The 22,749-nt window shown below is 33.7% G+C and overlaps 1 protein-coding gene and 1 long non-coding RNA gene across 5 annotated transcripts in view; one reads left to right on the forward strand and one right to left on the reverse strand.

Annotated features, from left to right (window-relative positions):
- Nucleotides 1-22,749, forward strand: part of acsf3 (acyl-CoA synthetase family member 3) — a 102,577-nt gene that overhangs the window by 31,125 nt on the left and 48,703 nt on the right. For both annotated transcript variants that reach the window (XM_685690.9, XM_073907358.1), the window contains exon 7: nt 7,536-7,662. In XM_685690.9, the coding sequence (XP_690782.3) occupies nt 7,536-7,662 (127 nt within the window). The remainder of the gene's footprint in view (nt 1-7,535; nt 7,663-22,749) is intronic.
- Nucleotides 17,837-22,749, reverse strand: part of LOC137490307 (uncharacterized) — a 5,159-nt gene continuing 246 nt past the window's right edge. Inside the window, exons 1-6 of one of the 3 annotated variants that reach the window (XR_011009696.2) lie at nt 21,524-22,749; nt 21,155-21,210; nt 20,121-20,600; nt 19,624-19,738; nt 19,249-19,360; nt 17,837-18,071 (exon numbers count right to left, since the gene is read on the reverse strand). The exon at nt 21,524-22,749 is cut by the window's right edge and continues 246 nt beyond it. This is a non-coding gene — a long non-coding RNA (uncharacterized lncRNA). Of the gene's footprint in view, nt 18,072-19,248; nt 19,361-19,623; nt 19,739-20,120; nt 20,746-21,154; nt 21,211-21,523 lie in introns of those variants that run through there. The other 2 variants (XR_011009693.2, XR_011009692.2) reach the window with 2 other exon arrangements.

Raw genomic sequence — 22,749 nt, forward strand, 5'->3', positions numbered from 1 at the left:
TCATTTATGTTTTAATTTACCTTTTTATTTACATTTTCGTTGTTGATTATATTTTACTATTTAATTTTATGTCACAATTATTGTACATAATAATAAACGAATAATGAAAAATAATAAAAATAGGCCTTATGTATTTAAGGACATGTGGTGAAACACTAAGAAACGGTCAGGCGCATGGTCTAAAGAGCTTAAGTTGAATACTGCTTCATAAAATAATTTTGCCGCAGGACATAGGCCTATCTCGCAGGTTTAATTTTAATAGTTTTCAGTTTTTTTTTTTTTCAAAACAACAATGTTCTCTTTAAAGTTTCTCTTTTTTACTTAATGGCCCAGTATGTTTTGTATTTTAATTTCAATTTCAGTCACCTTGCATATGCATTTGAAATATAATGCGCGCATAACCACGGAAAGAAAAAAAAAAAAACTGTCAAAGGTTAGAGCTAATTCATCAAAAGGTCGCATTCTGCTTTCACTCTCCCCAAAAAATGCTCTGTTTGAACGATTTAATTATTATCATCGTACCCACTATATAAATATTTAAACCTTCTCTGGTGTTTATTGTTTTTAGAAAATATCTAAAATATTTAAAAAAAAAATCTTGTAAAATGAAAGTTTAATTTGACTTTAACGGTTTCATTTATGTAGGCTAGACCTACCTAAACTGTTATAGCTTGCTTTTGCTTGTTTTATATTGGTTTATTTATTTAATGCGGTTTTATCCGATAATGTAATTCTTTAAATTATATTTTAAAATGGCTCAGGCAATTTTTTCAAGATTTGACACGTGTTTTGAGTCTACAAAAGGGGACAGGTAATTTGTAAAGATTTATGTCTTTCTGTTGTCTTTAATATGGTGTATAGATAATTATGCGTTATTGAAGCATCAAGGGGACGCAACAAAGTCACTTATAAATTAAAATTGTGTTATGCAACAGCCTTTAAAACGGAAACATAAGGGCGATTATAAGCAAAAAGACCTCAGCCTAAGGTTAGATGTTTTCTTTCCCTTATTAATTAATTAATTTATTTATTTATTTATTTATTTATTTATTTATTTATTTATTTATTTATTTATTTATTTATTTGTTTATTTATTTATTTATGTGTTTGACGCATGTAACTCGTGTGCGATCGGTGTAATGACGGCAAGCCATCTTTCCCAGACTCGGGGCAAAAAAAAAGTGTTATAAAAATAAAGTTGCCGCAGGACATAAACGAAGTCCTGCAAGTTTAGTTTTAATAATTTGTTTCCAGTTCTGTTCAGTTTTTTTTTCTCAAAACGTCTGTTCTTCTTTAAAGTAAAATTTTTGTTTTTTGTTGTTGTTTTTTTTTACTTGTAATGGCTCAGTATCTCAATATATATATATATATATATATATATATATATATATATATATATATATATATATTAATAAACTTCACAGCCACAAATATAAATAACACAACTTGCGGGTGCAACCAACAAGGGTTGTGCATTTTAGTTTAACTTTTTGAGCGTTATAAGCAGTTCGGTGTTAGTTTTTATATCAAGCCGAAACTAAACAGCGCATTCTCTCCGCCTCCTCATTCATAACCAGCTGGACACACGCTGCTAAAGCAAGCAGGAGAGATAGCCTACTCCGTCATTCATAATCTTAGCTGATATATCTGAGTCGAAAGAATATATTAAAGAGGAATGTTCTTTTAACAGTCCCGATACGTTTAATCTTTTTATTTTTTTATTATTTTTTCCCTGTCATTTCTCTTCATCAAATTATTTTTTAAGCTGCTTGATTATGTTAAAACAGAAAGCAGAGCCCGTCAATTGAGAGCGATGCATGTCATGTGTTGCATAATTGCCTTTTTTCCTGTGCGTGCGTGATCAATATCTGATCCTTTTTTGCTCGGGCTCTCACACACAACCTTTATGTCTGCTGTGTCTTTAATATGGTGTGTAGATTATTATGCGTTATTGAAACATCAAGGGGGACGCAGCAAAGTAACTTATAAATTTAAATTGTATTATTTTATGCAACAGCCTTACATTTAAAACGGAAACATAAGGGCGATTATAAGCAAAAAGACCTCAAGGCTAGATGTTTTCTTTCCCTTTTTTATTTATTTGTTTATGTGTTTGGCGCATGTGTGCGATAGGAAAACTAGTGTAATTACGGCAAGCCATCTTTCCCAGACTCGGGGCAAATTCCGCCTTTCCTTTCACTCCGTCCCGAAGCCCCAGCTGGCCCTCCTGCCATCCACTGCGTAAAACATATGCTGGATAAGTTGACGGTTCATTCCGCTGAGGCGATCACACACTAATAAAGAGACTAAACCGAAAAGAAAATGAATGAAGAATGAATGAATAAATTAATAATAATAAAATAAAAATAAGGTAATAATCTTTGAACACAAATGCCGCGTAAGCGGCCTTTTTATTTTTAGAGATGGTACATTTGAATTGCCTCTTCCCACTTCCCCCACCTCGAAATTTAAAGTTGCAAAGAGAACTATAGCTCATTTACACCTTGATGCTAGCCTCAATAGCAAAGATCATAGCCCATTTACACATCAACACAGTGCAAGTTTAGCGGAAGAATGTCAAATCAGAATCACGCAGATGAAGCACACCAGCTACTACTATCATGAAACTATTAAAATTGTATTGTCATAAATTTGCTTATTTGCAGCAGCTTTTTTTTCGCGCAACAGAATTGCGGCGTTGGGAAGCCGTCAATGAATAAAAACAGGGTCAATAGTGAAATCGGCTTTTCAATGTATCCCAATTACCTATATCAATGCATTGAAGGCCTTTTATGGTGTCATCTCGATAGAATAGCCTAAGTTATATTGAAATAATTTAAAGAACAAAGTTATAAAAACTCACATTACATAAATAAACAATTAAAAATATTGTTTAGGTTGTCTTTATTTAATTGCCCTCGTGATGATGGTGTGCTTTATCATTATGTGCGTTTTACTTATAACGTGATTCAAATGATGGATCTGCGACAGAGAGACTAGGGGTTTTGGGAAACATGCATCACTATATCCTTTTTTTCCCCAAACTGTGCATAGTTCAGCCGCAAGTTACTGTACGTCTTTTTTTGGGAAAGCACCCCATGTCCGCTAGTGCCGCGCGCCTCTTTCTCTGGGCAAAAAGGAGTTGATTTTTAAAATATTAAATATATAGATTAATTAAATATTCAGCAAAAGAGACATTTATTTCATATTTTACTATGCATTTCATCTGATAGGCAAATCTTTATAGCTTAATTAAACACATATTGTCAAAACCCACACATAGGCCTATTGTATGAAAATGAAAAGGGCATTTTTTGTTATTATTAGACTACTTATTATTTGTTGCCTAGGCTATTTTCACATTTTCACATTTGAGGTGCTTTATTGGCATGACAAGTAACTGTACATTCGTTTTGCCAAAGCAGTGCAGCGTCGCGTCTCACAAACAAGACAGTGCAAAAAGGGCAGTAGTGCAAACAAATATGAAAATAACATAATAAAAAAATGATTAATAAAAATAAAAATAGAATAAAAAAATTTGGGGGTTGTTGTTGCTCGAGTACTGAAGAGCGGTGTTGACGCAGTGTTGTCGCGCGCCTACTGAAGGGCGGGACCGAGGGTGTGCCGCGTCGCGGGGGCACTTTTGATAATTTTGGAAGGGCACTTTCTATTCAAGACTAAAAAGGGCATGTGCACTGCACAGGTTGAGCCCTATGTGTGCACGTGCCTGTCTCGGAGTATTTAGTGCACTTAGTTAGGATATGCAGCTTCGTCTCAATCAGCTGCTGAGGGCACAGCCGCTTCCCCACCGGCAGCCATGTCCGCTGCCCTCTTCTAACATGTTAGAAAATACTGCAAATCAAGCTGTCGGTATCTCCCCGTGGTTGAAATTGTTCGTTAGTCCAAAAAAAAAAAAGAATAAATATCAGTGCGCAAGCTTTCTAGATTTATTTTAGGCCTATATTCAGCTGTTTTAATCTTGCAATTCTGATAACTTTTAGAGATAATGTCTGTTTTTATCAACTTGTCTGTCATTTATTTCTCATTTGCTACTTATTTTATTAATTTGTTGATGTTAATACTACATATAGTCTTGTATATGCATATCTAAAATCCTTTGGCATTCAAATTTGCTTTGAACTTGAAAGAGAGAAAGAATCTGATTTTACCCGTCAGAGCACATTGCATATGCCTTTTTTAAAATAACATTTATTTAACAAATATTTTAGCACATCGAAAGTAATTAAATTACCTGTCTTTTGATTAAAACCTTTATGCAAAATATCAGAAAAAAAGGCAATATATGCGACATGACATTGCTCTCATGCCACGAGGATAAATTCGCTTTTAGGCGCTGCTTTGAATAAAATAAAACTATTAAAAAGCACATTAAAGACACTCATAAAATAAAACATTAATAAAGGAGTATCTTATGAAAAAACACCAATTGACGGGCTCTGCTTTCGGTTTTAAAAGAATCAAGCAGCTTTAAAAATATAATTTGCTGAAGAGAAATGACATGGAAAAAAAGATTAAACATATCGGCACTGTACAAAGAACATTCCTCTTTGATATATTCTTTCAACTCCGACACATCAGCTAAGATTATGAACGACGGAGTGTCTCTCCTGCTTCAGTAGCGTGTCCCGCTGGTTATAAAGGAGGAGGCGGAGAGAATGCGCTGCTTAGTTTCGGCTCGATATATTTAATTAAAAACTGACACCGAGCTGCTTATAACGCTCAAAAAAGTTAAACTAAAATGCACAACTCTTGTTGGTTGCACCTGCGGGATGCACAATGAACCTAACGCGCCATTATTTTAATTCTATATTCGTGAAGAATGAGCCAACCGCATATGCTAAGTCAGTCCTGTTGGTCGGGACTCTCTGCTTTATAACTTATTAGTTTATTACAATAATCACACTTAGCTTTGCCATCGTTCTTCACAACATATAGCCACTCAACACATCTTGCGGTCCATCTTTAATGTTTAGATTATTGAAAGTGCTATTGATTTTTTGAGAAAAAAAAAATTAATAGTACTGAAACTAAATTATTAAAAATAAACTTGCGGGACTTCGTTTATGTCGTGCGGCAACATTATTTTTATTACACTTTAAGTGATCTGCTTGAGGTAGGTCACGTTTATCAATGGTAAGTTTTAGCCTAAGTTTACATCAATAACATAATGTGCATTGTCCTTTACAAAAAAAGTAAAAAAAAAACATTTATTTATATAGCATTTATTTTTAAATGCATTAAAAAACAAGCGCATATCTTAGCCTTGAGTTTGTTCCCACTCTGCCTGTATTAACATAAATGCTGTATTTTAATATAACTAATTTTGATTAGCTTTAACTGACAGCCTTTTCTTCTTTTTCCGCGGTTATGCGGCATTATATTTCACACGCATATGCAAGGTGACTGAATATGAAATTAAAATACAAAACTTACTGAGCCATTAAGTAAAAAAACGAAACAAAACAGTTATACTTTAAAGCAGAACATTGACGTTTTGAAACAAAAAAACGGAACTGAAACTAAATTATTAAAAATAAACCTGCCAGACTTAATTTATGTCCTATTTTCATTATTTATTTATTTTCATTATTCGTTTATTATTATGTATAATTGAAACATAAAATGAGATAGTAAAATATAATCAACAACGAAAATGTAAATAAAAACGTAAATTAAAAACATAAATGAAAATATCTTGTCTTAGTCCTATCAAAATAGCAAACTACATCTCTCTATATTTAGACTAAAAGACTGCTTTATTTATTTATTTATTTATTTATTTATTTATTTATTTATTTATTTAAGACTATATTTGTACTGAATGTTTATGCTTTCACTTTAGTTGTCTTTCATTTCTTCAATTCTATTTTCCAAAACGAATCCTCTTTGCACTTAAAAAGTTTACAATAAACCAGGTAAACAAATTTTAAATGTAAGTTGAGGTGATCACAAGTTCACAACTGTGAGGTGATGTGCTCTACCGGCAGGATAATCTATATTATTTTGCTGTTTTTTATATGCGCACGTTTAAGATTTGAGATAATAACATTGCCATGATAGTCAAAGAAATCAAAACATTATTTTCACCCCAACGCAATTTAATCGGGCACTGAAGGCTAATAACTTAATTCTTATATTTGCTTTTTGACTTCTCACCATGTATCTTTTCTACAGCATAGTATAGTGTAAGAGCATGTCTATTACCAGAAAAATTAAATTAAAATTATATTTTAATTGAACACATCACATCACATACAGTAAGCTACGCCAACAGAACAGTCTGTTTAGCTGAATATCTGTGGTGAAAGTGCCACCCAGTGGTCAAATGCTCCTGGGGCATCAAGTACCGCCGTCGCCGCGGTATGAATGGCGGCACAAGGAACACATTGAAGTAGTAACATCTGTATTTAAAAACTAAAAGGGTACTGTTGACAATACTAACTTTGCCTCTGAATAGACATAAACACAGGACAATCAACAACAATTGGAACCGCTTCTTTTTTAAACCAGAGGAGTGGCATTTCCAGATGAGAAAAGGTCTCGGGTAAAAAAAATTCCTTACAAAGGAGACCACTGTAATCCACACATCTCTACATGCGATCAGTGCTCTCATCACGGGGAAATGGAAACAAAACCTTTGTTGTGGCACATTTATATCTTCACTGACGACCCATGCATGTCTCCAAACAATTCTACTCTAATACAACATGGCGTCTCTCTGCCGTCACACTGTAACAGGTTAAAAGAGTCTTCAAAGCTATATCATCTAAATTAATTAAGTTGCAAAAACTCAAAGACATCACGTTGAACCTGCCAGTACAGACATCCAGTCTCCACACTAGAATTTACACAAGGAAATCTTTTTTTTTTTTTTACCGGAAAAACAAATTAGCTGGAAAAAAAAAGATCAATTGTCACTTTTTTTTTTGTGAAATATATGTGTCCTAATAGTGATTTTAGCAGTGTGGGACACATATGTCAACATCTCAAAAAGTGTTTTGGTGTTTCGCAACCTTTTAAAGAGCGGGTTGGGTTGTAGCGAGACAGAGGGTTGGTTAAATTAACAGGAGCTAGGTTATTTAAAGCTTTATAGGCAAGAAGCTATACTTTATAATCAATATGAAACTTGATTATTAATAGGCAGCAAGTGTAAGGAAGATAAAATTAGGGTGATATGGTCATATTTCTTGACCTGGTACTCTTGCAGCTGCATTTTGCACTAGCTTAATGTCTATTGATTTTTTTTCCACACAAATACAGCAGAATATAAAGAAAAGTAAAGTAATGAAGAGGAAAATCACAGCTAGTTTTTTACTAGAAATGGCTTAATTTGTAGCACAGTCATTTTAAATGGAAGTTCCCTATACTCATAAGTACCAAAGATAATTAAAATATGTTAATTTATGACCAGACGTTACCTAATATAGAATAAATTTAATGTCATTTGTGGAGAAGACCTACTTCCTTTAGCACTATTTTAAGTCTCTGGAACTGAGTTTGTTTTTTATTCTCAGGTGAAGGCTGGTTTGGAGGGGAAGGAGGGTGAGCTGTTGGTTCGAGGTTCTTCCGTCTTTCAGAAGTACTGGAACAAACCTCAGGAGACAGAAGAGTCATTTACTGAGGACAGATGGTTCAAAACAGGTACTGCTCTCAGACTTCCTTCATGTTTGTCTGCTATGTTACTACATTACACATCTAATACACAGCACAGTAGTGGAGAATGTCTATAGAATGTGCACAAAGCAGGACTGTATGTTCTTTTGCGTTGACATCCTAAATGAAGGTTTGACTGCCTGAATGCAACAAAGGGCAAAAACTGAATGATCTGATTCAATATCATAAAAGAAGGGCTTAGAACCCAAAGAATTGTTTACTTGTGAAATAATATTTAGGCATAATTGATTCTTATTCAAAATCAGCGGCTTTTCTTGTCTGGAAAGAAACAGGAAAAGTCCTACTACGAGTGAAAGACAATTTAATGAAGTAGAACAGTGAATGTAAGTCTTAAAGTGCTCAGAAAGGATAGATAGACTTAGAACAATGTCCAGAAACAGGAAGCTTCCACAGGTTCAAATAAACATGTCATCCGATGTTCTAGAATAAAGAGAAAACCTGGACGTTACTCAAACAGGAACATGAAAACAACAATGAACTGATAACCATCAGTGAAACCCAAGCTGCATCCCAAATGGCACACTATACACTTTGCACTTATGCTCTATGTACTTATGCACTTGCACACCCAACAGTATAGTGTATGTATGTAGTGTCATCCCAAATAGAAATTTTTTTACTAAGCGAAAAATTCAAACCATTTCCCAGATGACATTTCATGGTTGCCAAATTAGTAAAATAAAAGATCAAACTACTAAATAATTCCTGCCTTGAATATAACTGCATTCACCATCAGGAGGGGCTATAATCATTCTCGTAGGAGAATCCAAAATCATTAAAGTAATCCAACGTCAGTGCCTGAAAGCTCCACCCCTTCTTATACATGAGCAAACCAGCGGCTGTTGAGTGTGTGAAGTGTCCAACACTTCACAATTTATTTTAATAGTTGAATAAGTGCATCATTCAGGTATTTAAAGTGCACCTATTCTTTTAAGAGTTTGGTGTAGAATACTGCATATAATTCAAAACATTAATTTGGAAAATTTATTTTAATGCTACATTAACTACATTTTTGTTCACATATTTTTATGCGCATTTTGGATATCAGTTAATGGATACGCTTTACTGTAGCAAAGTTATTCTATTAGTAAAGTAGCGCTGTAGCGTCTACACAAGCTACATTTACCGATCACGAATCAATAAGTGATGGCACCGACATTCATGGAGCTGTTAGGCCGGTGTCTAGCCGATAAAAGTAAATCCATATGAATGGTGGGAATGACAATTTCTTCTTCCTGTTTTTCGGTGGTCGACAACAAACTTTTTGATCCGTTACTGCCACCCCTTGCTCTGGTCGTTGACGTCGACAACCAATCATTGCGCTGACACGAAAAACTTGCTTGATTGAAAGATGACTGAGGGAGAGGAGGTCTATATATATATATATATATATATATATATATATATATATATATATATATATATATATATATATATATATATATATATATATWTATATATATATATATATATATATATATATATATATATATATATATATATATATATATATATATATATATATAATTAGGGATGCTCATTTCGGTTAATTTTGCTAACCAACAACCGCCGCTCATTAATCGGTTATTAACGGTTAACTGGTCAGATTACTATTAATTTTATATTAAACAAATTGACGTGTCTATTTTGTGTCCAACACATTAAATATTGCATTTTAAAATACTGATTTATTTTTATTTGCTAGCATATTAATAATAGAACAATACAACAGAGCATTTTCACGCACCTGCAGTGTTTAGCACAGAAGAGCAGAATAATCTAAATAAAATGAATAATAAATAGGACTGCCCTAAATTATTTTCACTTAATTAATTTATATTACGAAACGAAAATACTGACTGATTCTTTTTAATAACTTTTTAATAAAAATTTTTAAAAAATAATTGTAATATTTAATGCTATTGTGATATTCAAGATTTGTACATTCATACAGCTCTGGATAACTTAAAACAGCGATTAGACCTTCAGAACAACATTAATGCGTCCTGAAGTAAAGCGAAACGGCTAATAACTCCAGCAAGACACAGTGATTATATGCAGAGCCATATACCTTAATCTATAAATAAAGTATAACTATAGAAACTGTGTTCATCTTAACTGAAAGCTTCGTCGAGTTTGCTAGCCTCACGCATCGCGCACCTGTCAGTCAATCAGTCAGCACGTAATGCCAAAGGGTTAAAACAGATAGCGCACAGCACTATATATGGTTACAGAAAAGTTTGCGTTGTTATAATTCACTCACCTTTTAATACGTTTCGGTGCGATTATAATCCGCTATTAAAAACAACAACAATAACTGAATGTTTTGAAAGGGTAATGTAGCCGTGGATGGATGCATTTTGGTGAATGTAGCGGAAACCAAGCTCTTTAAAAGTTTTCTGTAGTTGTCTTGACAACACAAACTGCTGCTCTGGGATGAGCCGCGTGCAAAAGATGCCCCTCTTAATGCAAAGGCGCATTCAGTCGGCCCCTTATGCTGCCAAACTAAAAATATATAAACTAATATTTTTAATCATTTAACTGATAGCATTAATCGGTTACAAACGCACCCTTTCGTTTAACGGTTAATCGATTATTTTGAGCATCCCTAATATATATATATATATATATATATATATATATATATATATATATATATATATATATATATATATATATCAGAGGTCGCTTTAAACTTTCTCATTGTCCGTCATTTTGACGAAGAGGATTGTAAAAATTCCGTCATAACCTATTATTGACCGTAAATTAATTTGCATATTTTCTAATCGCTTTTTTCATTTATATTTTAAATATGAAGTTGCACGACGAGCATATAGGCTAAATTATTCATTTATTTGTTTGACAAATGAACAAAAACTCCTATCTCCCTTAACTCATATCTTCCTCCTGCGTCGACCTGAACTGGGTACTTGTATGTGCGTAATCAAACGCATTAAGGGAGACTGTCTTTGCCTCGGAAAGTCGACTTCTCGTGACCAAAGATCGGATTTACTAGCGCCACTTCAGCCAGCGTTTTTAAATTATGAAACATTTCTCCTAAGGCTGTGATCAGAAAGTTTGCTGGATTCTCTGAATGTGGGATTTTCCAATCCTGCAAGCACTCGTTTCACCGGGAAAAAATACTACAGCACGCGCTCATTCTGCACCAGGGGCGCGGCTGCACCCCTCTGAGTCCGGTTGTGCTCACATTGCACTCCAAGCACCATAGATAGCAAAATACACTCTGGCCAGTTCCAGCTAGATTCTCACCTGCCGGGGACTCCGGCTGCCGTACTCGAGCCTGGATGCCCAGTTCCGGCCTGTGTCAATCGGGTCAGATGCTGCCCGGAGCTGGCGCGACTTAGTCTTCATATATCTTCATATAAAACCTTTTGGTATTACGTTAGTACCATTTTAATTTATGTAACAGCAAACACAGGCACTGCGTTTAACCTTTGAATAAAATGCAAACAGCATATCCCATAACAAAAATAATCAAAGAATAAAATACGTTATAATAAGCGTATATTGATTGCAAGAAACAAATAATACTAAAAATGAATAAATTATTTTGTAGTGCACAAGAGCATCAATATAAAAACAATAAACCTGACCTTGCTAGCTGCTGCTTGGTTGAATCGTATTTTTGTCTGTTTGTTCTTCATCGTCCACTGCATCACTTCCTCTTTTTTTCACCTTCATTATTAATATCACAACTATTTGGCCGTTTAAAGAAACTTCTCACACTTAGGTGCTGTGACTTTTTGCAACTGTACGCAGCGGTGACAAAGAGGAGGCAAAACAAGGGCAATCGCCATCAGCTGGACAGGAGTGGGAATTACAGTTAGCTACAAAATACAATAGATCACCCTCAGCATAATCTGTCAAAATGACGGATCACCTTCAGATTTTTCCATCACTGCTGAAAAAAATCCCTCAATGACGGAAAATATTCGGTTAACAAGACCGAATAAGATGTACTTGTGTTTACTAACTGCTTATTCAGTAAAACATGAATTTTGAACTGTAGCCCTACACAAGCTCCAAACAGCTATCATTTTTGATCACCTTAATCTGTCTAAAGTCATAACTGAACTAAACAGAAATTAATACAAAATGCATATATAAGTGGCATTGTTGAAGAAAACACTGCGATCAGTAAACACCGTCATGTAGGACTTTTCACCATATTTTCCGGCCAGATCCACAGAAGTGGCTGTCAGTAAAGGACCGCACACGCACACACAATAAAAAAAAAAGATTCACACAGCTTCTCCTACAGCAACAAATTCCATTTTTACAATTGATATTTGGCGCCAGTTCATCAGGAAGTGATATTTGTTCTCTTTGATTACTTGGATAGAAATACTGCTTTATTTGCATATCTTATATGCTGGATTCCAGTCATGCACATACATTTAATTTGCATCTTTAGATGGAAACATAGCTAATGTAATATTTTGCATAAATTGATTTAAATGCATTATCTAACAGACTTAAGACTTGACTTATTGTATAGCTCAATATTGTGTATTTAAAAAGAAGTAGCTTCAGAAAACTTAAATATAAAGTAAGAGTCATGATTTACTACTTAACTACTTTATGACAACAAAAAAATCTTAGATAACAATTCAAAAATTTACCGTACTACGCATAGCAATTTATTTTTCTTAAGTAATATTAAGAAGATTCATTTACCTTCAGCTTAGTCCCTTAAATCATCAGGTGTCGCCACAGCGGAATAAACCACCAACTTATCTAGCATGTGTTTTACACAGCAGATGGCCTTTCACTTGAAAATGGAAGTACTGGGAAACATCCATACACACTCACATTCACACTCATACACTACAGCCAAGTTAGTTTATTTAGTTCACCTATAGCACATGTCTTTGAACTGTTTGGGAAACTCGCACCAACACGAGGAGAACATGCAAACTCCACACAGAAATGCTAACTGACCCAGCTGGGACTCGAACCAGGAACCTTCTTGCTGTGAGACAAAAGTGCTAACCACTGAGCCAACATGTTGTGTTAAGAAGTGAATATAATAATTAGGGCAGAAAGTTTTAGTGGTTTAAAAATATCTGTTTGTATTCTCTGTAAGAAAGCAGTTAGGAATATCACAATCGAATAATGACCAACTTATAACGTATAAATGTACTGTACATAAACATGGATAAGGAAAGAGAGCAGTTTGGTGTTATAGAGGGACAGAGTGCATGAGGTGGCATGAACAAAGCTGCGGTGCTTCATGCTTCTGTCACACTCCATTACACAGCAACATCCCATAATAAGAGAGCAAGCAATCAGCTCAGAACACACCAGCCTGCAGACGTACTCTCTCAGTGTGTGTGTGTGTGTGTGTGTGTGTGTGTGTGTGTGCGTGCGTGCGTGCGTGCGTGTGCGTATAAAACTATAGCTGCTTTTCATTTGTTAGGATATAAAATAGTACCATACAGTAGTACATTATTTTCCTAAATGTATTATTTATTTTTTTACGTAAAAGGATATTTCACAGAGGAAAAAAAAAATCACTATAAATACTTTAGGCTTTATTAATCTCAAAACCATTTTTTATTTATTTATAGTGCTTTAATTGTAAGCAGATGAAATTATATATTTACACTACCTGACAAAAGGCTTGTCATTGATCCCAGTTGTAAGAGCAGCAAATAATAACTTAACTTAGTTGATCAAATGGAAAAGTGGCAGAAGGTTGATTTCTCTGATGAATCATCTGTTGAACTGCATCGTTCATCACAAATACTGCAGAAGACCCAGGAAAAATTATGGTTTGGGGTTATATTCAATATGGGGGCGTGCAAGAGATCTGCAGAGTGGATGGCAACATCAACATCCTGAGGTATCAAGACATTTGTGTTGCCCAATACATTACAAACCACAGGAGATGGCAAATTATTCAGCAGGATAGCGCTCCTTCTCATACTTCAGCTTCCACATCAAGTTCCTGAAGGCAAGGAAGGTCAAGGTGCTCCAGGATTGGCCAGCCCACTCACCAGACATGAACATTATTGCGCATGTAGTAGCTTACGACAAGACTTTTGTTAGGTATTGTATATTGACTGGTTCAGATTTATTTATAGCTTTATTATATTCTCTGTGTTCTATAAATATGAATTAACCTAATTTTCTTAGATAATCAAATTAACCTATAGATCATAATTAACCTTTAAATTGCACACAAAAAGCTGAATACTACTATCTAGCAAAATAACTTGAAACAAATAATATCTACTGCCATTATAGCAAAGACAAAATAAAAAAGGCATTTGTTATCAGAAATTAGTTACTGTTATGTGTGATACTATTATGTTACGTTATTAAGATGTTACTAAATGTGTTAAAAAAAACTTCAGGAAATAATTGAGAAAGAATTAATATTTCACTGGAGGGCTGCTAAATGTATTTAACTGCATTTTTGCACTTGATCTATTTGCAGTGTTGGTTTTAGATCGTCCATAAGTGTGAACTTATGAACACGACAATCAAAACAATCAGAATTGTTATTACAAACAACTTACACCTTTTGTTTTACAACAATTTCACAGTTATTATGGTTGTTAAAATATTATATAACATTTACAAAATAGTTTTTTGACATTTGAAAAAAATTATTTACAGTTCGTTTCAATAGTTTTTTTTTTTTTTCTCTTTTTTAACAAGAACGAACACGTTTAGTTTAATTTGACAACAAAAGCACTTCACATTCTTTAACAAATGGATTAATGGAGAATTTTTTTTAAAAGTTCAAAGAAAATATACAAAAAAATGTAATCCTTCACTTTCATCGATTGGTGAAGTTTGTTCCTCGCCACTGTTGCCACTGACTTGCTTGGTTTGAGACTTGTGGAGCTGCACATTGATGGATTTGCTCTACAGTGTTTGGACTTTCAGTAGTGAAATTTGAACTAAACTGAACTTCAATTCTGAAAACTGGACTAACAGTTTTAATCTACTTGAACTTCTATGTTAGGCTACTTTGTCACAATCTACATTGGAAAAGGTCTATAGAATTAAAGAAGAATTGAATTGAATTGAATTGAATTGAATTGAATTGAATTGAATTGAATTGAATTGAATTGAATTGAATGGTTCATAATTATCATTTTGCTGACAAATATATTATATTTTTTCACGTTTTGCTATTAACAAAATTATTAATGCACTTTTAGCTCAGAAAACAAGCATTTATGCAAAAATGTTAAAGGAGAAACATATATTAATCATGTGAATTGATTCCCCCACTCATAGCAGATATTTTACAAATATACAAACAAAGTTTGTGTTATTTTCTATTCTGCAATATGTGAAGACTCAGCATTCTCTATGGAATCTTTTAACATTATCAGGTTGTCATATTTGGGTTAAACTTAGAATGCAGTAATGGGAGAGTACAACAACAAACCAAAAATTCTATTTTTATTTGCTCAAATATTAAAAGGAAAAACTCAACAATAATGTTTCAAAACCTTCAGAAAAATAAAAAACTAAATTTTGTGAGATTGTTAACGGATACATTTTCTGTCCACATTACTGTCTACAGAAACTACATTGAAAACACCTCATTCATTTATTGTTTTTTTTTTTGTTTTTTGTTTTTTTTAACTTGATGCAAAGATGATATAATACAAACACTGTAAAAAAAATGCCGGGTTCCACACAATTGATTTGTGTTGGTACAATATTAAGTTATTAGTTTTTACAAATTTAAGTGGATTTAACATATTTTCCCTCAAAAATACTCAAGAATTGTTTTGTTTAAGCTCATTTTAAATAAGTAGTTTGAACAAACAGCAAACATCATTTTTGACGTACAGCACTATGAATGTGCATAATTTTTTTTATATTAAAAACTTTATGGCTTTATGACCATGATAAATGCATCATAACCATGTTTTTATAAGAGTCCATTGTTGAAGTTATTGAATATAGTGGTAGATCAACATAGGCTCACTCTGAAAACGTAGCCATGTATACTGTACATTTCTGGAGATCATGCATTACGTAGCCCGAGGAACGTATGGCTAAATTTTGCCTTTAAACCAAACGCTAGGAGGTGGTATGGCGCCGTTCCTTTTTTCGCTTACCAACTGACCACTTACCAGTTTGTCTAGGTAGCTCACCGCATACATTGGAGAATTTGAGAAGCAGAGCAGAGTTGGCCATGACGATGGCTGGGAAAAAACACAGAAAGCAAGTGAAACAAAAACAAAAGCCAAAACAAATAAAACAAACAAGTAAACAACAGGGTGAGAATGAGGTAAAATCTGAAAATGTGGTAAAAATCAGGTGAGTGCTTTTCTTTTTCTGGATTGCTTTTGTAAACTGTCGGTTAGGTTTAGGGAAGTGAGTCAATCTGTGTTAGGGAAGGAGGAGGGTGGGCCAGTCGATCGGTCAGTCGAAAGCATCCTCTGGTGGATTTACGCAAGAACAGTAGGTGCGAATGGCACTTGTGAGAGAAATTTGAGATCTCAAAAAGCCTACACAGCGGCCTCTGGTGGATTCGTGAAAATAAAATCTGCAACAACAGCAAAAAACGAAGCTCCTGGAAAGTATCTATCGTTTTTGGAGAGAACGTTTCTCTCCAGAAATGTATATAGGGGTACGTAATCAGAATGAGCCTGGATTGCCGTAGATTGAATCTGTTGTATTCTAGCAAATATCCAGCCTGCTCTGGAAAAAAGAAGTAGCCCTCTTTAACCGTTCAAACAAATGATAAACAATCAATCAACTACTGTATCCATAATAAGAAACTTCCCACTCGTTCCCTTTTTACCCGCACCCTGAAAAATGGTTCGTTTTCTTGTTCTCTCCTGAGTCTGCTGGATGTTGCAATCCATCTGCCTCCCTCACACCCTCACATTTCATCATCACACTCTCCGAGAGAGAAAGAGAGATGGAGCGGATCAATGCGGCCCGTGTCTGCCCGGCTGTGTCTCTAATAGTGTAAGTGTGGCTGCAGGCTGTGACTGGCACCTCTATAGATCATCTGTCACCCTCTCTACAGCGCTCACTTTCTGCCAATCCTCATGCTCCGTTCTTCTCATTGATTTTCATGCGTGCCTTTATGTTGCTTCTCTCGCTCTCTCTCTTTTCCTCTCCCTCTTCCTCTGTTCTTCCATATCTCTCTTGTTCCTTTGTTGTTGCCGTGAAACTCAGACTGTTGGATACTCCATCAGCAGTGCGCTCACACACATACACACACACTCATTAACTCTGGTTGAAGGTCATTAGGATCTTGTAATAAATATCTGGGATCATTATCTTCCTCTAGTCATGGCTTTTGCTTTACTCTTTCTGTAAGTGAAATATTAACTCTATAACCTGCTATTCATCTTTTTTTTTTTTTTTTTTGGTTCACTTACTCATTTTAGTCTTTTGTTGCTTTGTGCAGTTTGTTCTGGCAAAAACCACCAACTTATGCAGGAAAGCATTGCTTTAGGGTGCTTTCACACCTGCCCTATTTAGTTTGCTTGAATCGCACTAGAGTTCGTTTATTCTTTGCACACTCTTGGCATTCTCTTGATGAGCTTCAAGAGTTAGTCACCTCATGAAGTGTGAGTTATTTACATGTGAAGTCAAAGCAAAGATGGGATTAGCATTGAATTGAGTGAATTGAGCATTTTGTGCACTTCAGACTGCAAAAGAAATTTGGAGCAAACATCTAACAAATGGAGCAATAGAACAAACAGATGAAGATTGCACTGTAAACGATTTCTTGTTAAATTAACAGTAAGTTACTGGCAACAATTATCCAGTAGCTGCTGTATTTCATAAAACAGTAACATTACTGTAATACTAATTACATTAGTATTACATTTACTGTAAAATGTAATACATCATTTTACTGTTGTTGATTTTTACTGTAACACTAATTACAGTAGTAATACACATACTGCAAAACTGAAAACAGTATTTTATTGTACATTTTTACCATGAAGAACTACGGTATTTTAATGTTACTTTCATTATTACTGTATAGTATTTTACAGTTATTAAATGTTATTTTATTTTGTTTAATAGTGCTACTTTATAATGGGTAAAAATGTTCAAAAATTGCACAAGTGTTATTTTAACTGTTCAAGACGTACAAGAAAAATAAAGAAACTGAAACTTTAACTTCACAATAAAGGTTTATTGTGTAAACCATGCTAAAACAGTAGCAATTATTCAATATAACAAAGCAACAGAACCCTAATAAACAATTGATCATTAAAACCAGTCAACAATTAATGCATCAAAAATTATTACAATTTTAAAAAAGGTGAGAATACTGCTACAAGACAGGAAATGATGAAGGCCAAATGATGTGGAAAGGGACAGTGAAAAAGGGCAGCAACATGATGATGATCCTGCAAAAATGACAAGCAAAATCAATTACTGAAGTAAAAACTAATCATCCCTCAAACCATTTAATTCATTCAGAAACGAAACACTGCACTGTTGTTTAAATATATATATATATATATATATATATATATATATATATATATATATATATATATATATAGTTTGACACATATATATATATATATATATATATATATATATATATATATATATATATATATATATATATATATATATATATATCAGTTATATAAAACAGTTTTTTAATTGTTTTTGTTGGTGAAATACAGTTTGTTGTCAATTCACAATTACACTAACGTTAATGGGGAAAAGATCAGCGGGCATTGTTCTTGAAGATTGCTAGTCAGGTGTCCACACAGGTGTGTAAAAAATAAAGTCTCATCTTAACTTAATGTCCGACTCTGTATAGCTTAATTATCTCATTCCATGATCACACTACTAGTGCTTCCACGGATTTAAGAGGGGTGAATACAGTTCATTCTGACTTTAAAAGGCTACATATTTAAAATTAAATAAATAAAATAATCTAATTTAACGTGACTAATGTTAATTAAATACTTTAAGGCTTTTAACACGTATAAATCCACATCTAACTTACAGACAAAATTGCGTTAGAGAACATGAAAGCTGTGGGTGATTTTAAAAAAAATAATGATAAGTTACTGATATATGGTTTGCATAAAACAAAGTAATTACTAAGCATTCATTTTTGGCAAAATCTGCAGAGAGGCTCAACGACACGAGGAAATGTGTTAAAGTTGAGTAGAGAACTAAAGAGCAGTCTAGCCTACTTCCTGAAATGTTTGTGGTAATATTCTGCTGTCAATTCATATTACTGTATTTCAATATGCAGCAGTGATGGCATGTCAGCGAGACAAATAAACATTTTATCGAGTCATTTCATACAATTTATTTATTTATTTATTTTTTATAAAAAAAAGTATACGAAAAAAAGTATATTTTAGTATACGAACACCTCTCCAGTGACATTTCCTCAAACTAAATCATCATAACGTTACTGTGCACAGCATCAGTAAAACGTTTAGAATAATTTAAATACTTAATTTTTTAAAACAGTCACTGCTGATTACAAACTAACATTAAAGCTAAGCTTACAGAAATCCTGTATGCATGACAATATAAAGATGTATTACTCACTGATGTCGAAGCACTTCCAGGTCATCAGAGATGTAGACAGGACAGAATATGTGCTATCAAATGAGCTCTTGTGCAGCCTTTGTTGGACATCCAGGTAGTATGTTCACCCACACTGTAAGAAGCAACAACAGAAACAATTTATTAAAATGTGAGGGATAGTAAACATGTTTGGTCTACAGAGAGAAGAAAATGTTTACTTTAAGCATTGATCCTAATGAATCTATTTCTGAACTACATTTAACCTTATCACGGAAACAGCATTTTGAGCTTTTAGACCAGGGGTGCACAACCTTGTTTGCTTTAAATTAGAATTAAAACAATAAATCTCTATGTCAATTAAAATACTTCAGATCTAAATAAAGCAGGTGATTTTACCTAAAGGTTCCTTCCCTCCAGTTAGTTTGGCTGCAAATCCCTCCACATCTGTGCTTTATTCGGTTCTCGTCTTAAGAGTAACTGGTGTCGCATTCCAGGTCCATCACAATCTGGGCTAGAAGGACAATATGACAAAAGACAAGACACATGTAAATATAAGTCTCAGAATAAAATATTTAAAGGAATAGTTTACTATTTTGCCACTATTTACTCCACGTGTTTTAAACTAGTTTGAATTTCTGTTAAACACTAAAGCAGATATTTTTAAGAATGTTAGTAACCAGTAACTATTGACATCCATATTTAAACCAAATTTCTTTAAAAAAATATGAGTTTGTATTCAACGGAACAAAATAAATATTTAACTATTTTGAAACAAGTGGAGGATGCCAAAGATGCTATTATTTTCATTTTTGGCTGAACTGTCCCTTCAATTCAAGTGTCACGCAATAGTCATAAAAACTGATGTGTCGCTTGAGGAAAGCTAAATCAAGTACCTTCTGTGAACAAGCAGAATCATTATGCCATTGTATTCAGTGATTCTCTTTTACATTTTCCCACTATAAAACGATAGCTTCAACATGCAATCCATGTTAAAACAAAAATGAATAGCATAAAATAACATATTGAACTAAACTTACAGTTTCCAGGCTGTTTGAAAAACAAACAAACACATATGCCCAGTACAATTGCTAATAAACACAAAGACAACAGTTATAGAAAAAAATGTTTGTCTAATATTTACTCAGCACTTGGTAGGCAAATAGCATAGCCGTGGCTGTTTTAACACCAGATTTTTTTATCTTAGGAACTGCTGGAAGAAGAAAAAGAGGTTGTACATGAAACTCCTCACAACAAATCTGTGAACAACTTGACATTTAAAAATCTAATCAAAATGAGGAAGACATCAACATTACCTTGAATAATCAAGTGAGGAGTGATTGGTAGCATCAGTTTTTCAACATCAATTACTGTAGCTGAAAAACAGATAAATATAATAAGAGTAAAATAAGACTTAACATTAATTAATCTAAATCTATGGTACAACCATACCAATCTGTATGGGGTTAAAATACATTTGTACACAAATCATTCCCTGACCCCATCAATTTCTCTTAGAATTGGACGGATATATATATATATATATATATATATATATATATATATATATATATATATATATATATATATATATATATAGTGATAATGACTTTGGCTTATATCTGTGTACTCAGAACGTACACTCACCTCAGGTACACCTGAACACCAAAAATTAAATGTACAATTAATGACACACTATACATCAAGCTCATTAACATTATCGAGAAATAGACAATTAATATGTATTTTGTTAATATTAAATTTAGCTTAAAATAATTCAACTGCATTTAATTTTCAGCTCCATTTAATAAAACAGTTAAGACTCATTTCATTATGAGTTTAGTTTAAATAACTAACTTACAGTTGAAAAATTTTACCATAATGATAACGTTAGCTTAGTCATAATGACTATGTGAAGACCAGAGCTTACCTTAACGGTAAACGTCTAACTTTTCATGGTGACTTCGCCTTCATCTCAGTGTTGTGCTGAAATAGAGAATGCATTAATGCAGTTACAATAAGTTAAAGTTATGTTTTTTCAGGTAACTTAGCGTATGGTCAAAAACTCACTCAAGATAAACTCACTGTATCTAATGCCTCGCAAACACTACAATGACCGCATGGCGTCTGTTATTTCTTGTTTAAAATACCATTCGTTAACGGACAGCGTGACATAACATAAGAACCTAACGTTACAACTAATGTCACTTGGTTAATTCTTTTAAATTACACACTCAATACACAGAAATATATACAAAACAATCCTTCAACGGACAGAATTTGACTTTAAAACACTTACCGAGGATGAATTCGCTGGATGAAAGGCGACAGGTGAATTTCAAATTAGGAGAGCCGTTGCCTGCAGGTCGAGTCGTGTCCGTTCGGTTTTATGAATCGGCTCCTTAGTGAACAGTAAAAATTTGAATCCGCCTAAAACCGATTCTTTTTTGTATATGATTCATTACTATTTCGTAATACTGCTTGGCCACACGCATTTATACACTAATTATACACTAATTGCATATTGCTGAATGTGCTTGTGAACACGTGTGATCAAATAATTCCCGAGCAAACGGTTCAATACGATTCAGAGTCACTCGAATGCTGAACCGAACCAGTGCAAACGTGATATTGATTACAATATAGTAACATTGTTTTTTATTCACTTTACCAGCGAAATTATTGCATATATCTGACGTTGACAATAAGAATAAAATTCGTTTGAAGTGTTTTGAGAATTAATATTTTTTTCTCCCAGAATTCATTTCACATCAACAAGCAAATGGTAATGGCGGATGAGAAAGCCCAGCTAATGTTATAAATATTGCGTTTAATATGTCACGAAATGAAATTTTAACAGTGTTTCATGCGAGAATGTAGTTCTTACAAACTAAAATCTGTGGTTTATTTATAGATATCATGTGTAAATTATAAGCGTGCTTTGCCGATAGCGGAGATTCTGACCTCCAGGGTGTCCATCATCACTCATGTATCCGGCGAAACGAGGTTATAATCGGCTAGACATGTAAGACTTGCCCCGGTCTTAGATGGCTCTATAATGAATGTGTTATGAAATGTAGTTTTAACCGTTTTTCATGCGGTAATGTAGTTGTTTTAAACTCAAGTCTGTGGTTTATTTATAGAGATGGTGCGTATTTTAAAATATTGTTTTGAAAATGCGGAGATGTGACCTCCATGGTGACGGGTGCCCAATCCTCATGAATCCGTCTAAAGCAGGCTGGTCATTCTGACATTTAAGCTGACTTTGGTTTCATGAATCAATTACTTTTGTTCCAGTTTACGTTTTGGTTAAGCACAAAGTTATGTTGATTAAAAATGATTTAATATTTTCATGTTAACCTTATAAAATTAAGGTGCAGTACACCCAAAAATGGAAAACCAGGGGACAGCTTTATGCACTGAACAGTCTGAAGAAATAGGTTAGTTTATTTTTCTTCACAAAATACTTTTTCAAAAAATAAAATAAACATAATAATAATAATATAAAGTGTGTGTAGAGTTTTT

This window comes from Danio rerio, chromosome 7 (genome assembly GCF_049306965.1).
Source record: "Danio rerio strain Tuebingen ecotype United States chromosome 7, GRCz12tu, whole genome shotgun sequence".
Taxonomy (NCBI): Eukaryota; Metazoa; Chordata; class Actinopteri; order Cypriniformes; family Danionidae; genus Danio; species Danio rerio.